The sequence below is a fragment of the Taudactylus pleione genome, unplaced genomic scaffold (genome assembly GCF_031769625.1).
Source record: "Taudactylus pleione unplaced genomic scaffold, aTauple2 ptg000296l, whole genome shotgun sequence".
Taxonomy (NCBI): Eukaryota; Metazoa; Chordata; class Amphibia; order Anura; family Myobatrachidae; genus Taudactylus; species Taudactylus pleione.
In genome coordinates, this window is record NW_028284698.1 from 14,676,998 (window position 1) to 14,692,263 (window position 15,266).

A 15,266-nucleotide genomic window follows, 5' to 3' on the forward strand; every position below is an offset into this window, starting at 1 on the left:
GCCACTCCCTATACAGTGCCCCCTAGTAGCCACACTACCCCCCCCCCATGCTGTGCCTAGAAAAAAAAAAACGCACACGCACACAAAAAACAGTAACTTACCTGATCCCCACTCCTGCCGACGACCGCCGCTGTCCACTCCTCCGGCCCCGCTCTCGCTCTGCACTATGAGGATGGGAGAGACGTCATGACGTCTCTCCCATCAACCGCTGCAGAGGGAGCTGGAAGACGGAGCTCATGAGTGACCACCAGCCGGCTCCCTCCGTGCATGACGCAGTTACAGAGTGCATGTAACTGTGTAGGGCAGACCGCTCTCACTGCGGTCTGCCCTCCACTTGGGGCCCGGGGGACTAGCGGGCTAGTTCAAGCCCCTGGGGTAGTCCACCCATTGGCTGCTGGTGGCACTGCCGGAAAGCGCCCCCCCTTTGGCCGGCGCCCCTGGCAAGTGCCATCCTGGCCAATGGGTAGATACGCCCTGCGGCATGGCTATATTCTGTATGCAACTGTGGGTGTATCTGCATGCCGAAATGCTACGTTACAGTGTCACAGCCACTGACACTTTAACAAGTTGCATGCCGCTCACGCGTTATGTTTAACGTGACTTGTAGTACACAGAGGTAAGATGTATGTGGACACATCTATATGATTGATGGGGCGATTCAATTTACTGCTATTTTGAATAGCCACAGGAAGAAGTTTGCGGAGCTATTCAATTCGCTGACTTAAGTGCTTCTAGTCGGACTTAACAGCATGCTGTTAAATCCGACTGGAAGCACTTAAGTCGGAGAATGCCTGTTAACAAGACTAATGCAGCGTGTTTAGTCATGAGAAGCACCATTTTCCAACTTAAGTCCCGGCTGAGATGCTGTTAGTGCCTCTCTAAGCTTTAAACAGCATTGCGGCTGGCACTTTAGTCGGATTTCTGCTCTCACCTCAGGAGGGTGTGAGCTGAAATCCTCCTTAGTCGGCTTAACATTGCGGTCAATTGAATAACTCCAGGACCTACTTTGCGGGGCTCTTTAACATTGCAATCAATTGAATTCCCCCATATGAATGTTTACATTTGTATTTTTCTTTCGATCACAAAAAAAAGAAAGAAATTCCAGCACCAACTAGAAACACTTATCTTTGAAATATGATTTGACGTATCAGACTTTGAGATACAAACAAATTATGAAAATCATGTATTCCTTTATCCTTCTATTCAGTGAGGTGTGAAACACACACAAACACAGCCTGTGACATGGCAGTTGGGAGCTGATTGGCTGGTACCTTATCACCGTTCACTTTATCTCCTAACACAGCTTAGTAAATAGACCTCTTTATCTCACAAAAAACCTGCAAATTCAATAAATGGGTGAAAACTTTTTAATATCCCCCGTAAGTCTGGGGAGGTTGGGGAATATGTAATGTTTTATAACACAGTTACCTAGAAGCTAAAAAAAAGCATCTGGAGCAGAAAGTATACCGAACATATGTAAGCATTATTTTGTAATGTCCATAATGAGGAAAACTTAATACAGAATAGACTAGTGTGTAGGAGACCACTAAAGCCAGAGTAAATTAGAATAAAAGCCTGTATTGAGACAATAATATGTTATGGAATTGTTGAATTTTGACAATTATTGAGACGTGCGAACTTTAAGAAAATCAGGCATGGAATATAGGGCCTCATTCAGAGGCGGTCGGAGGATGCAAGCGGTCGCTCAGAAACTGGGCGGCCGCTTGCATCCTGACCGCCCGCCTCTGTTGCGGTCGTTAGGCTGTGGGTTAACACCCACAGCTCTAACGACTGCTCCGGTGATGGTCACGATGGTCAGAGACCATCGCGACCATCGGGGCTTACGACAAGACCCTAGGGTAGGGTCTCCCTTGTCGTAAGCCCCGGAGAGCTTCTGGCTCTGTCTGAGCCGGAAGCTCTCCACTGACATCACTAGTGATGTCAGTGGGGCCTCCCCCAAACGGTAGGCGTTCCCATGGGAACGCCTCCGTTTGGGCTGCCACCCCCCCGGCCCACCTTCCAAACGGGGCGAGCTGTCAATCAACATCGACAGCTCGCCCCCTTTGGATCGAGACCCGCTACGACCGGCGCTGTCGGTCGTAGCGGGTCTCACGCATGCGCACGACGGCGCCGTCATGTGCATGCTCTGTGGGGGGCCATCGACCCGGTCCGAGCGCTTCGGCGCTAATTACCGGGTCTGAATGACCCCCATAGGGTGCTAAGCAGCTTGTTGAATCGTTTTTTTTTTTAATCATGTAATAGAAAAAAATACCGCATACCGGATCTCCTTTAGGACCAGGAAATCCCGGACTTCCATCCCTTCCAGAGTTACCATCCTGACCAGGACTGCCTGCTGGACCTGGGAATCCTGTATCACCCTTGTCTCCCTTCATTGAAATCACATCACCAGGATCTCCTCTAAAACCAGGAGGACCAGGTCTGCCAGGAGAACCAGAGATTCCCTGTGAGGAGAAAAGTTAGTGTATCAAATGTTTGTCTCTGGCAAAATATATAACACAACAAATTATTATACCTGGCTTCATTGTCTCTTTTGCCTGACACAAGGTGAGAAACGAGCATAATCAGAGGCCAAGAGTTTGGGTAATAATGGGGTATAAAATTCTCTGTACAAAGCAAGGAGTTGGGGAATTCAGGACTGGGCAGGGACATTTGTTCCTGCGGAATCAATATGCTGAGATGGGAGATGAGTACCATCCATGATAAAGTGATAAAGGCATAAGTGGCGCCTTTCTGTAACTCCTACCATTGATGAGATAGTCAGAGAGAAGCAACAAAGTCCAACAGTTTATGTACATACCTGTGTCCTCTGAGGCCAATATGATTACTATGTATGTTTCTGGTATAAAATAATGGTGGTTAATGTGTAATACAAAATAAAGAATTGGTTGCCTAAGAATTGGGTTTGGACACTTCCAAAATCCATTCCTTTCTTGAAATGGTATAATATTGTATGCTTTTGCGTGCTACACAGAATTAGGCCCAATGTACGCTTCTGTTTCTCTTTTTTTTACACATACACGCACTGCCATAGGGTTGGTGCAAGTTTTGATGGTGACAAATAAGGACGCACCAATCTGTATTTCAGCGTGCACGGATGCTAAAAGTGGGCGCCTCAGGCCTTGCACATTCGGCCGTATGGATGTACATAAGGGAAGAAGTTTGAAGAAGCATTTGCATAGAGTCGCAGATGGGCCACTGTCAATAGATGTTGCTGCGTGCGCTTCTGGGTGCGACTTAGGATCAGGCCCAATATGTGCTTGTGTTTTTCTTTTTACACAAACCCGTGCACACACGCGTGTATGCACACACGCATTTTTATTTTTTTAAATGACCCTCTACATTACACACTTACTGATGCTCCAGGAGAACCTGCCGAACCAGGAAGGCCAGGATCACCTTTTGTACCAGGAAAACCAGGCATTCCTATTGAGGACAGAAGTAAAACATTTTTATAAAGTAGATGCAAATAATTTGAATTCAATATGATCATTTTCTATCATATTAAGGGGGTATCCAATTAGCCGCGATAACCATAAGTTTTCTCCGGAGAAAACTTTTCGCACCTATCGCCTGAATTTGCATGTTTGTGCGTTCCCTTTTATCATGCTATCCTATTGCAAAAACGGAGATAACCAATTCGCACAATAATTCTTGCATGGATGACAGGCGATAAGTACAAATTAAAAGGAGGAAATCGGCCTGTACCCCAAAAAAAGGTAAACTAAGGTAGGGTAATGAATAGAAGTGTGTGGTGGCCATAATCCAAGTGTTTGGGCTTATTAAATTGTGTCAAATGGCTGTTACAGTATGTGCATTTTTCTCTTACAGTGAAAAAATTATAGAAAGCAATATTTTTGGGCCAAAATAAATGCTGTAATTAAATTAGGGGTACATTAAAATGGTTGTAAGTATATATTTGTTCATTATAGGGCATTTTTAAAAATACTCATGCCACTTGCACCTGCAATATTTTAAACACATGTCCCATCCATACAGCACCCCCATATAGCTGTCCCACTACTTTAAACCCATTTTTCAACACGTTTTCATTTTTCACCTCAAAATGACGTCATTATTGGCCAAATTAAGCTAATTAAAAAAATATTTTTGCCTAATTAGTCATTAAGGAGAGTGTCCGAGTGGTTCTGCACCAGGTCCCGACATAGGAAAACGCAGGGGGGGTTTCCGTCTTCCTGGAAACCCCCCTCCCCAGCCCACACCATAACCACAATAAAAAAGAAATAGTAATGTAATAGAATTTTACTAGTGCTGCATGTTCTTCTCAGTATCACAAATGAAATAATTAGCAGCACCTGTGGATCTTTTAACATGTATCAGTCAGTAATAAATAACCTGCGCACCAACTAGGAGATCTGGAAAACATGCACTGTTAGGGATCTGCTACTATAGAGCCCAATATGTACATATATGTGCAGGGCAGTGCTAGGTTCTTCTGCTGCTCCCCCAGACTCCTGGACTTGCTCCCATGCCCTGGAATGGTGCCCACATCTAAAATAAAAACATTCAGCTCAGGCAGGATGGCTCTACTGCCACATCTAATAGCTTATTGTGATCACTAGTCCTGTATATGCTGGAATTATTACACACAATACCATTTGTATGACACATATAATGGGTTAATGTGATCACTGGTCCTGTATATGCTGGAATTATGACACACAATATACTTTGTATGACGCATATTAAATCTGGTTAAGTGCTAATTATGCCCTCTTCATGGACTGGCCATGCTCACTCTAAAATCAAGCATTTGGAAACCCCCCTCTAGAAATCCTGCGTTTGCCACTGCCCAACATTTTTAGCCAAAAATAGTTTTTTTTCAATATTTATCAACTGCTCAGAGGTGGTGAAAATAAATCTGTGATAATTCCTAAACCACTATTCGCATATGCAAAAACTGCGGCTAATAGGATAGCCCAATAACCATTTTTGGAGAAAAGTTTTCACCAGTGAAAACTTTTCAGAAAAAGACGGGTTATCGCTGCTAATTGAATACCCCCCTAAGTCTATTGCTTCCAGATGTTCTTTTGTAACCAAGCCTTGAAAGACCTTTGATTCCTTTCAATTACCATTAAAAAGAGTATACGAGTAGATTTACTCAGGAAATATGAGGCAGTAGAAGTCACCTGTAGAAGGGAACCAACTTCAGTTCTTGATTTATAATGTAATCTAGTAAATGACAATATGAATAAGTCTAATAGAGTTGTGTAAACTGATGCAATTACCTGCTAAACATGGTTATATAAAGTAACTTCATATTTAAGATCAGAGCCAGAGGTGTATAATCCATTAGCTTAGTGTGTTTTCACACTAAGAGGGTTTACTTCGACCAGTGGTGCCAACAGGAGGCAGGATCAGGTACAGAATGCCCAGTCTCCGTAGCGGACAGGAAGTGCAGGGGAGATGTATCCACGCTCCCCAATGAGCACACATACAATGTCCCTCTCCCTCAGAACCTTGGCTCACCTAAAGCCCACTGGCGACCCTGGTTTTGACGCATGGAAATCAAAAAGAAAATCTTACCTAAGGCCCCAAGGGATCTTAGTCAGGCTTTGACCAGAGCTTGTCCAATATGTGCTCTGTTAAGAAACTAAATCTACTATATAATCCAACAAATCTGTGTGTCTAAGACATAAGTAGTGAGAGTCGGACAGAGGTGCATGCTTGCACTGTGTCCTCCCCCAATGTGGAAATTTGACATCACTTTGACTGACAGCAATGGGAAGAAAGGAAGGAATACAGGAAGTAATTAGAGACCAGCAGTCAGGGAACTGACTCATGGGCTCCTCATCCACCCTTCCCGTCAAAGAACAAAAATTCCTGGGCTCAAAACACCTCCATCTGGGTGTCAAGAAAGGTAGAAGATCAGGCACCGCTCACCAAGCAACTGGTGTCACGAAAGGCCAGGGACCAGGCCTCCCAGGGTAGAGAGGCACCAGGGTACCTAACACCTGGTGAGTGGTAGTGCTCTATATGCTAAATGAAGACTGACAGTGGGACGACCAGGGCCACAGCAATGTGGAGAGGCTGAAGAGCATATCATTGCTGGTGATCGCTGAGAGCAACAATGAGTTGGGGACAGAGGGCTTTATTCAGAGGCGGCCATACGGTCTACGACCGCACGGCCGCCTCGATGTTCGTCCAGTGAGCATGCGCACGAGGGAGCCGGCTCCTTCGTGCGCATGCGTGAGACCCGCTACGACCGACAGCGCCGGTCGTAGCGGGTCTCTTTCCAAAGGGGGCGGACTGTCGATGTTGATTGACAGCTCGCCCCGTTTGGAAGGCGCGCGGGGGGATGGCAGCCCAAACGGAGGCGTTCCCATGGTAACGCCTGCCGTTTGGGGGAGGCCCCACTGACATCACTAGTGATGTCAGTGGAGAGCTTCCGGCTCTGACAGAGCCAGAAGCTCTCCGGGGCTTACGACAAGTGAGACCCTACCCTAGGGTCTCGTCGTAAGCCCCGATGGTCGCGATGGTCTATGACCATCGCGACCATCACCCTAGCGGTCGTTAGAGCTGTGGGTGTAAACCCACAGCCTAACAACGTAAACAGAGGCGGGCGGTCAGGATGCAAGCGGCCGCCCAGTTTCTGAACAACCGATTGCATCCTCCGACCGCCTCTGAATGAGGGCCAGAGACCACAGACCTGGCATTATACAAAGTATTATCTGCACATTGTCCACCCCTGTAGTATATGTATATACTGTATATATGTGTATGTACCTATAACAACATACATTAAACTAAAGAAAGAAAAATTTGAAGACTCTAAAAGAGAGACAAAGATATTAAAAGAAAGGGAATAAAAAGAGATACTGAAGGAGAAATCACTTTCACTATGAGAAAGAAATAAAAGAAGTAGAGCGAGAGAAAAGAGGATGGAAAGAGAAAAGGGGGAAGAAAAAAAAGAGGAGGAGAGACAAACAAGGGGAAGGAGAAAGAATGGGGAAAGATACGGGAGAGGAGGGAAGAGGGGTGAGAGAGATGGGGGACAGAGGTGTGAAGAGGACGACAGAAGAGGAGGAGAGAGCGAAAGAATGGGAGAGAAGGAAAGAGAGATGAGGAGGGGGATAGAGATGGAATAAGAGAGGGGGCAGAGAGAGGATGGGAGGGAATAGAGAGATGGTTGGGTGGAACGGGTAAATAAAGGCTGGCAACAAGAGTTACAGGTACCCATGCAGATCACGTTTTTTGTGCATTTTGCTCACAACCCAGCCAATGACAATACATTGTCATTTGTATTCCATCATAAGAAGAACAATAATCATCCATTTGTATTGACGGGCTCATCTACAATAGATAATCTTATTACCAATTGTCTCAATCTAAATATCTACCGCTAGAGATAATGCTATTAATTACTTAAAATACTACTAACAGTCAATTTATTTGATGTCTACCTGTAAAACAATGCATCTGTATCTGCTCCAATGTGTTTTTAGAACCCTAAATTAAGCCTGCATTTACCTGGGTTTCCAGGAGGACCGGGGGGGCCAGGAGGTCCTTGTCCAGAAATGTCATTTCCAAAACAATTGTAACATGTTTCTCCTTTATCACCTGTAGATATGGAAATAGTACAATGACTGCTCTGTAATATAATGCTTAGAAACAAACAAATAAGGGAATAATATCACTTTAGGGAGTACTAACAGTCGGTTTTCAGTCTATTTGAAACCGACAGGTATCAACATCAGATTGCTTAGTAAATGCTGTTTTTTTTAGATTGCAATCGGTTTTGACTGTCATTTGAAATCCGAGTCATTACCCATTGGATTTCAAGCACCAATAACGCAACAAATCCGATGGCAAACCCACTGCAGCAGAGGTGAAGTACTGCACAGATTACTATGATCTGCGCAGTCTTCGTTAGCTATTTTAATTTTACTTTTTTTTTTTTAATTAAATGTGTGGGGTCACCCCCCAAAATCCATATCAGCCCCAGGCCTCTAAGCCTAGATTAGTATTGGACATTCGTGGGAAGAAACTGCCTAGGACTCTCCCTATTTTCCAATTGCCAGCACCAAGCTGAACCAGCCAGGGGGCTGGCGTTATAGCAGGGGGACTCACAGCGATGGGACTGCTATAATAGCAACCAGCCCCAAACAGGTGAGCACATGGTTGGAATCCCCCTTCCCAAAAAAAGGGGTGCCCCCTCCCCAAATACAACGAGCCCTTGGCTGAAAGCCTGACATTCGCGACATTGCCAAGTGTCGGGAAGCTTACATGGAACGAAGAGGATGTGATCCCTGTAATAAACTGGTGAAAGAGGTATGTGTCGGGATATGTTTATTTAATAAAAGGCTTCCACATTTGGTCTGTGTCGTCTTTTGTTTAATATATTTTTTTACAGGAGGACTACAGGTGCCAATGAGCTCTTAATGTCTGAGCATGCTGGCAGGGCTGGCTATCCTTGGGAAGGGCGATACCCCATATATATTATTTTTATTTTATTTGGGGGGGGGGGGGCCCAATTCCTTAGGAATTCCAGTCTAGGCTCAGAGGTCCAGGGCTGATTATGGATTTACACAGTTAAAGCTAATAAAGTCTGCATAGATCATAATGATCTGTGCAGTGTTTCACCCAAATTCGCATTCCACAGGCAGGACTATTGTTTGAGCGGGTAAGCCTAACCTCCCCCGGGGGTGCCTAACCCTAGCCCCCCCTTCCCGCACCCTAAACTTCGGTCGGGATGCCGGCTGTTGGGATTTCGTAGTCAGGCTAAAGATAGGCGTCGATATATTGGCGCCTATCTTTAGTCCTGGGTCGGGGTTCTAACGTCTGGATTCCGATGGCCGGCATCCCGGTCGCCGGTAAATTAACTACATCCCTGTGGTACAAGTAATGGCGTAACATCTACCTTTCTGGCCTCTTTCTCCAAGGAGTCCTGGATCGCCTGAAATGCCTGGAAGGCCAGGTGACCCTTTCTCACATAGTGCTCCAGCTGAACAAGAAAGCAGAAGTCACATTATTTTTCAGTTTATGGACAAGTAACAATTTAAATTCCTATTTTGTATCAATACATTGAGTAACATTGTTAAGCTATTTGATATAATGCATAGTACAAACAATATGTTTATCAAGGAGGAACATTTAATTTATTACATGGGTGCATTCTCAGTACAATATAGATATGGATTTTTGCAAATATGTGCTTTATGTTTCTATATAAGCAAGTTATCAAAACAGAATTTCCTTAAAAGGTAAAGTAATGATAACTGCACCCTGATTATCTTCATTAGGAATCAATGGATTTTAATAGCTCATTGAAATTTGATTGAACAGTGGGCCTAATTCAGACCCGCTCGCAAGCGGGTTGATGGTGCCCTAGTGCGCATACGCACGACGGAGGGAGCTCCGTCGTGCGCATGCGCGAGACCCGCATAGCGACAGCCAAGCTATCGCTATGGGTCTCGCACCAAAGGGGGCGTGCTGTCGATGGTGAGGACAGCTAGCGCCCTTTGGTGGGCATGCCGGGGGCGTTGCTGCCCAGACGGAGGCGTTCCCATGGTGATGTCAGTGGGAGTGCTTTTGGCTCTGATAGAGCCAAAAGCACTCCTGGGCTTGCGGCAGCGAGACCCTACCGCAGGGTCTCGTCGCAAGCCCGATGGTCTTGACCATCGCGACCATCTTTTTGGCCGCTCGCATAAGCTGTGGGTGGTCACCAACAGCTATGTGAGCAGCCAGAAGGCCGCTCCAATTATAGGTAGGAGGGCCCTGATTCAGAGCGAGCGCTCTGGTCAGAGCGTCCGGCTCTGAATCAGGCCCAGTGCACAATCCAGTACACATAACAAACAAAACAAACTCAATGCACACAAGTGATAACAAGTGTACAAATTCTTAAAATGTATATAACCTACTAAGTAGCAATGAGTTATAGCTTAAAAATACAAATGCAAGCAATTTCTGGGAGGACCTGATGATCCTGGTGGACCGGGAGGTCCTTGAGAACCAGGGAATCCTGGACGGCCATCCTGACCGGGAGAGCCTGGTATGGATATTCCATCAAAGCCTGCATCTCCCTTCTGTCCTCTTTCTCCTGGAAGGCCGCTTTCCCCTGGTGGTCCAGATCCAGAAATACCTAAACAAGAGTCCAAAGACAATACATTTCAAGATACTACTCAAACCAGGTTATAGAGATCCTCTATTTTCATTCCTGAAAAAACCTTCCTGTATTTTGACAAAGTCATTCTGATAATACCCAACAACACAACAAAACAAGTATACACAGCTAAGGTAGATTTCAGCCATAATGATCATTTTTTTTTTTTTAAGTATTTTTATTGCAGCAAAGAAATATTTCAATTAGGGCCCAATATGTTCAAATCAAACAGGAAATAGATAAGCCAGGTATACAATTGTACATATCTCGACGAAATATATCAATGGCTTCCAATAACCAAGGAGAGCACTTAAACAAAAAGAAAAATTTAATGTTCATATACAGTACATATAAAAATGTTACAGGAAAGTGACGATTGTTAATAAACAACAAGCAAAGATTAAACATCAAACATGCTCGCTCCTCACCCCCTGGGGCCGTATATATTAATAGGAGGATTGCCTTCCACCATACGCAAAAGATACCAAGAGATACTGCACAGAGAATTGTAAATCTGGGATTGTACAGCCAGTGACAGGTTTGCTATGAAGCTTTACCACATCTCAAAAAATCTCTCAGTTCTGGCCTCCTTCTCCAGTGTATCTGCCACCCACTCCATGTGGAAAAGATTAAACAATTTTGTTTCTAAGAAGGGAGATAGATGGGGGTTCCAAACCTGAAGAATCAATTTGCGAGCTGCCTCACTGACGCCAATAGCAGCCGTCTGCCTCCCCTTGAAAACCTAAGATTTTGTGGGAGAATTATGAACAGTGCCCACTCTGGAGTCAAGGGTAGATCATTTACCAAGTCTTGCCGAGAATAATTGTGGACTTGTAGCCAAAATAAGCAAACTAATGGGCAGGACCACAGACAGTGAAGTAGATCTGCTTGGGGCAAACCACACTTAAAGTAGGTATGAGTTGCTGAGAGTCCAATGAGGAACCTTCTATGTGGAGATAAATATGATTTATGTAGTCTGCTAGTGAACATCTCCGTGTACATGGGAAGATGAGAGTAGCTAGCAGGACCTAGGGGCCCATTTATCAACGAGTTTAATCATACGCAATGAGTTTAAAACTCGTTGCGTATGATAAATGGTGCTCAAGTCGATCAGCTCCCAACTGTAATTTTTTCAAACTGATGACAGTTAGGAGCTGAATGGCTGGAGCACCATTATCATATGCAACGAGTTCTAAAACTCATTGCGTATGATAAAACTCGTAGATATATGGGCACCCTAGCAGGAGCCTTCAACCTGGAAGCTGTGAGATCCAGGCGGCAAGGCCTCCTTGAGATGTGGAATGTTCAAGAAGGACTTAAAAAAATGCTTACAGGCCATGGAAATCGCCCCCCTACTTGCCGGTTGTCATTGAAGCATTGTGTCTATGGAGTTCAGCCCATCAGTCGGGGATAAATAGGCTAACATAGTGTTGGGCCAAAAGAAATGCCACAGGGCACGCAGTTTATATAGGGAACTTCTCAGATGCCTCCTGGAACGTGAGAGGCCATTTGTTTGAAGCACTAACCAAGCAACCAGCACTGTTCACCCCTCCTATTCTCCCCAAATTAAAAGAATATACTGCCCATCCCTCTTGGAAGTCCGGGTTTGATTTATGTGTATTTAAGTCATGTTTGTGGCGCATTGTATGTCATAACTTTCTGGTGTGCCAAAGCAGCGGATTCTCTTTAATGAGGTTCGGGACTTCCTGGTCATGAAAGTGCAAAAATTAGATTAGGTCTCCCTCCCCAGTAACACATTGGCGTAAATTTCCTGACCGTGCAAGTAATCCTTAAGATAATGTAAAGTGGCTACCTGAGAATACAAGTGGACATTAGACTTGGATTGCTGCAATTTTAATAAGCCAATACGCGGCCTCTTTCCTGCCAAATGAAACGTCGGAATAGGAAATGGGTGTATTGAACATCTTCAGGGGTAAAAGCAACAGGTAACACTTGAATAAAATACATAAGGCAAGGGAACGTTACCATCTTAATAAGCTTTGCCATACCAATGTAAGATATGGGGAGAGACCTCCAATGCAGCAGAAATCTCACGTAACAGATAAATAAAGTTAAGGTTATATAGGAGTCCTGGGTCCCATGGATCTTAACTCCCAGATATGTGAAAAAGTCTGAACTCCAGGTTAGAGGAACAGCACTCACTCCATAGTCACAGGGCCCACCATGACGTGGACGAAGTGCAACAGATTTCGTCCAATTCACTATGAAGTCTAAAATCTCACCAAATGAATTCTGTAAGGTGAATATATGAGCTAAGGAGTCAGAAGGGACTGAAACATACAATAATTGAATGATGTCTGCAAAAGTGATCAACTTTATTTCTTTGGAACCAATGCCAATTCCCTTGAATTGAGCATAATTTTGCAAAGGGGATCTATAGCCAAATTAAATAAAAGTGGGGAGAGGGGACAGCGTGTGCCACGATACATGGTCAAGAGATCACTGCAATAGCCATTAAGCGAAAGAGGGGCAGTTGAGGATGTATATAGGGATTCAGTATGATTTAGGCAGCCGGCAGTTCAAATCCCGACAGCGGCAGCCCGACAAGGATGAAAATCCAGATCGTCCCAAGGTAAGTATTCACTAACCTAATCTACCCCCTAACCCTCCCTTAGGGGTGCCTAACCCTAACCTCCCCCCCAAGTGCCTAACCCTAATCCCCCTCTAAGTGCCTAAACCTAACCCCCCCTTCCCTTCCACCTAAACCTAAGTCCCCCGGGGGGACCTTAACCCTAACCTTCCCCGCGGGTGCCAAACCCTTACCCCCCCCCCTTACCCTAGCCTAAACCTAACCTCCCGGGGGGGGGGGTGCCTAACCCTAAGTCCCCCCCCCCCCGGGAACCCTAAACCTAACCCTTCCCCCCAGCGGCTATGTGTGAACGTCGCCCGGTTTACCTTCGATCGATAAGCCGGGTGTCGGGCTCCTGGCGTAGGGAAAATGACCAGCGTCAGGATTTCGACGCCTGTCATTTAACCCTTGCCAGGATTATACAGTCGGGAAGCCGGCGGTCGGGATTCCGTCCATCGGCTTACCGACTGTTTCCCGTATATAGACAGTGAATTAGATCAATAAAAGCAGGATGAAAGTTCTAATGGTGCATACACACGGTCAGATATGTCAAATGAATGATTGAACGATTTACCAATGATTTGACTAACGATTTGAACGATTGAACGATTTTTGCCTATATTAAAATGAATGGAATCATCCAAATCTGACTGCAAACACATCAGATGTCAGATATCGTTATCTGACAAACGGGAACGCGCATCGTTCATCGTTCATCTGACAAACATGTCAGATATGTCAGATTTTCCTTCAGATATGAACAACTGAACAATTTTTAAAATAGTTATTGTACAGATCTGAAGGAAAATGTGACTGTGTGTATGCACCATAACACTGTAAAATGGAATACAGGTGTGGCCAAAGGACAGTGTTGAATGCTTTCATAGTATCTAGGCTTATCAATGTATTGTGTGATAGGGGGTTTTGAGAAGACGCAACCACTGCAGCCACAGCCGCCCGTAGCCCTCCAATAGAGTGGCGGTCATCTACAAACCCAAGCTGGTGGCTGGTGAGAATTTGTGGAAGGATAAACTTTAGTCTATCAGCCATACTTTTAGCCAATAACTTAATATGTGTATTTAGCAGCAGAAGGACTTAAGCAATTGGGGTCACCTTGAGGTTTGGGAACCAAGATAGTGTAAGCCACATTGAAGTATGGAAAAGGGGTTTGGTGGTGTAAAATGTTGTTGAATAGTTCCAACAGAGTATATGAGCCTGTAAAATTTTGTAATATTCATTAGAGAGACTGGGCCCGGGGATTTAAGCAAGCGGAGCTTAGAAATGGCTGCCATAACTTCATCGAGTGTGATGTCCTCACTAAGGGATTCCAAATGAGCCGAAGTAAGACGGGGTAGATTCAGAAGTCTAGGTTGTCATCTAGGTAGTTCATCCACTTCTGAGTAAGGAATTCACAGAATTCTTCAGACTGCTAAAGATAACTCGGAAAGCGCCAAAGATGTGAACCTCCAGACTGTATTGGTCGGGCAAGTGACCGGGAAGAGATACTGGGGCATGGCCCGAAATCAAGATATTGTGAATGTCTTTGTGTTGAACCTGGGTAACCAAAAAGTCATTAACTAAAATGGCACCTATTCGTGACCAGGAGTGGTGCACCACGGAAAAGAAAGTAAGGTCTTAACTGTGGGGTTCAGGAGGCGCCAGACATCTGTGAGCTGGAGAGTGGACTTGAGAGACTGGATATGTCCAGAAGAAAGGATCCACTACCTGACTCCCAGTGTGTTTCCGGGAGAAAAATTATTTAAGGACGGAAGCCCTGCCGCTATGTGCCTGAGCACCACAGGCACATAGCGGCAGGTACTTTTTCTATAGTCCATAACTATTATTGTCAGCAGCACTCTCATAAGGATCCGTGCACAGGGACACCCTGCAAAGCTTTGAATCAGTGTGTGCTAGTACTAATGCATCTTGACAGCAGATGCCGCTCTGCTGTATCTATTACTGAGCGTGGGTTGGAGACTCTCATCTCCTGCTTCACTGCAACTGCACAGCGGGAGAAAGCAGATCTACAAGCACATAAGTGCTCAGGCTCTGCCCAAGCCCGGCAACAGGGACACACACCCATACCGGGCCCCAAGGATCAGAGGGGCCCCGAGGATCAGTACCAAAAAAAACAAGGCAACAGCACCTATTAAAACTTTTTAAACAGACGCCAGCCAAAGCCCTGCCCACTGACAAGCTTCCCCAGTCAAACACTGGCTCATACCATGACACGCAGGGGCCGGTGCTCCTCCTCCTGGGCCCCTTCTGCTTCCTTCCTGTTCATCTCCCGTCATCCCGTTGCTCAACTTCCCCCTCGCGGTACCTCTGACCCCCCCCATGCAGCACCTTCAACCCCTCCCCCCCTCTACGTGGCACCTCCGACCCCATCCCCCTGCGCGGCACCTACGACCCCCCCTTCCCCCGCGCGGCACCTACGACCCCCACACTACTCTTCCTCCTCCTTAGCTGAAGGGTGTATATCCAAGCCTCAAGATGAAGGTAAGTGACTATGTTATTGTAAGTTTTTTTATATAT

At 45.4% G+C, this 15,266-nt stretch overlaps 1 protein-coding gene across 1 annotated transcript in view; it reads right to left on the minus strand.

Moving 5' to 3' along the window:
- The window catches only part of COL4A5 (collagen type IV alpha 5 chain), a 227,725-nt gene that overhangs the window by 85,426 nt on the left and 127,033 nt on the right, over positions 1 to 15,266 (minus strand). Inside the window, exons 20-24 of the mRNA XM_088482860.1 lie at positions 9,956 to 10,120; positions 8,900 to 8,983; positions 7,510 to 7,599; positions 3,374 to 3,444; positions 2,280 to 2,462 (exon numbers count right to left, since the gene is read on the minus strand). Of these exons, the coding sequence (XP_088338986.1) occupies positions 2,280 to 2,462; positions 3,374 to 3,444; positions 7,510 to 7,599; positions 8,900 to 8,983; positions 9,956 to 10,120 (593 nt within the window). The remainder of the gene's footprint in view (positions 1 to 2,279; positions 2,463 to 3,373; positions 3,445 to 7,509; positions 7,600 to 8,899; positions 8,984 to 9,955; positions 10,121 to 15,266) is intronic.